This window comes from Buceros rhinoceros, unplaced genomic scaffold, assembly GCF_000710305.1.
Source record: "Buceros rhinoceros silvestris isolate BGI_N320 unplaced genomic scaffold, ASM71030v1 scaffold45867, whole genome shotgun sequence".
Lineage (NCBI taxonomy): Eukaryota > Metazoa > Chordata > Aves > Bucerotiformes > Bucerotidae > Buceros > Buceros rhinoceros.
In genome coordinates this window covers 4,363-6,049 of record NW_010423616.1, presented here as the reverse complement: position 1 = coordinate 6,049, position 1,687 = coordinate 4,363, and the positions used below count along the sequence as shown (strand labels likewise).

Below are 1,687 nucleotides of genomic sequence, written 5' to 3'. Positions count from 1 at the left end.
CGGGCCGCGGAGGGGGCCTCTAACCGGGGAGCTCGGCTGGAGGGCGGATCAGTCCCTTGTGGGTGCGCGTTGGTAACGGCTCCGTTGTCGTCTCGTCCCCTCCCAGGTCACCTCTGGCTGTTCCGGGACGCGGGGACGAACGACGGGCTCCTCGTCAACCGGCAGGAGCTGTTCATAGCGGCCCCCAACGTGAGGACTGCGGACATCACCCTGCCGGGTTAGTGGGACTGCGCGTGTCACAGGAACCGGCAAACCTGGCACTGGGTCCCTCTGGGCTGCAGGGCAGGGGTCTAGCGAGAAATCCGGTACTCGAATATAAAACGTGCCTCAAAACCAGGGAGAGGTCGTGAGGGTTGTCTTGAAGGCAGCTGCGGACAGACCTCTCGCGGGTGAATGTCCGTGGTGGGTTTCACAGGAGCCCCGCTCCTCTTTCTAGCGAGTCGGGTGTGCTGTGAGTGGCGCCGCTGCCCGTCGCGGTCTGAATTCGCGCGGTCTGTGCTGCAGAGAGCAGCTAACGAGAGCTTTTTCTGTGTGTGTGTCTGTTTTCAACCTCAGTGTTCACTCTGAAAGAGAGATGCCTGCAGGTTGTTCGCAGTCTGGTGAAACCGGTGGACTACAGGAAGCTGGACATCGTGCAGTCGTTATACGAAGACCTGGAAGATCATCCTGATATTAGGAGGGATCTTCAGAGGCTTTATCTGGAGAGAAGTGAAACGCTGAGCAATGGAGTTGTGGAATAATGTGACGACTCGCTCCAGACTCTTGAAATCACAAACCGCTGGGTGTAATCAGGGATAGTCACCCTGAAACACGCCAAGTAGTGAGTTCTGAAACAAAGTCACTTAAAACTTGCTGTGACGGTAAGTCAGGCCCAAAGGACTGAACAGCCCGTGGAAGCGCGCCAGGTCCCCGATGGTCCCGTTCTGTTCCTGCGCGTGTTGCAAACCGATGAGTGCAGAGGCCTCGCGCAGGGGAGGCTCAGGGAAGTGCTGTTTGGACTATCTCAACACTGCACGGGGACGTGAGGTCAGGCCACCTCTGTGGACAGGACACACACAGATCCACCTTCTTTGTCTTGGAAAGTGAATTACCCCAAGGGATAATTCAGTGCAGACTCTTATGATTCTGAGGGTCACACCAGCACTGGTTTTGCTCGAATCATTTGGTTTTGGTGGAATTTCACTCTCACACTTGGCCTAGATTTGCCTGTGAGTCAGAGTGCGGGGGCGTTTGTGTATCCGAGGGTTTCCACCGCCACCACCCTGGGACCCGATCTGAAACGTTTTGTTGGTGGAAAGGTGACATGTGTCAGTGCTTGGGGGTTTTTCTGCCTCTTAGCTTTGCATTTATAAACCCGTGTGATACCCGCCCTGAGGCCGACACAGTTTGACGCAGGTCATACCTTAAATGCCTTATTTGTCCCTCCTGACGGGGCCCTGGCCTAGCTGGTCTCTGGGTGCTCCAGCCTCGTCGGCCACGTAGGCTGGAGCCTCGTCCGGGGACGCCTCTCTCCTCCACAGCTGCCTCCCAGCGTAGCATCCTGGAAGGTAGATGCTCCGAGTCCTTTTTCCCGATGTGGTGCTGTGGTTCAGGTCGCAGCAGGGGGCTGTCTCGGGGAGCAGGGACCACTCGAGCTCTGTCTCCTGAGGAGCAGACAGCAGCCTGTGTCAGCTCCGCGGCCCTACTC

At 57.3% G+C, this 1,687-nt stretch overlaps 1 protein-coding gene across 1 annotated transcript; it reads left to right on the top strand.

Annotated features, from left to right (window-relative positions):
• Window positions 1-106: 106 nt before the first annotated feature.
• VHL (von Hippel-Lindau tumor suppressor, E3 ubiquitin protein ligase) lies at window positions 107-740 on the top strand (the record flags this gene model as incomplete). Its single annotated transcript, XM_010140464.1, has 2 exons — window positions 107-217; window positions 556-740. Coding segments are annotated over 2 exons (296 nt in total), but the record flags the coding sequence as incomplete, so codon positions are not given.
• Between the last annotated feature and the right edge of the window lie 947 nt (window positions 741-1,687).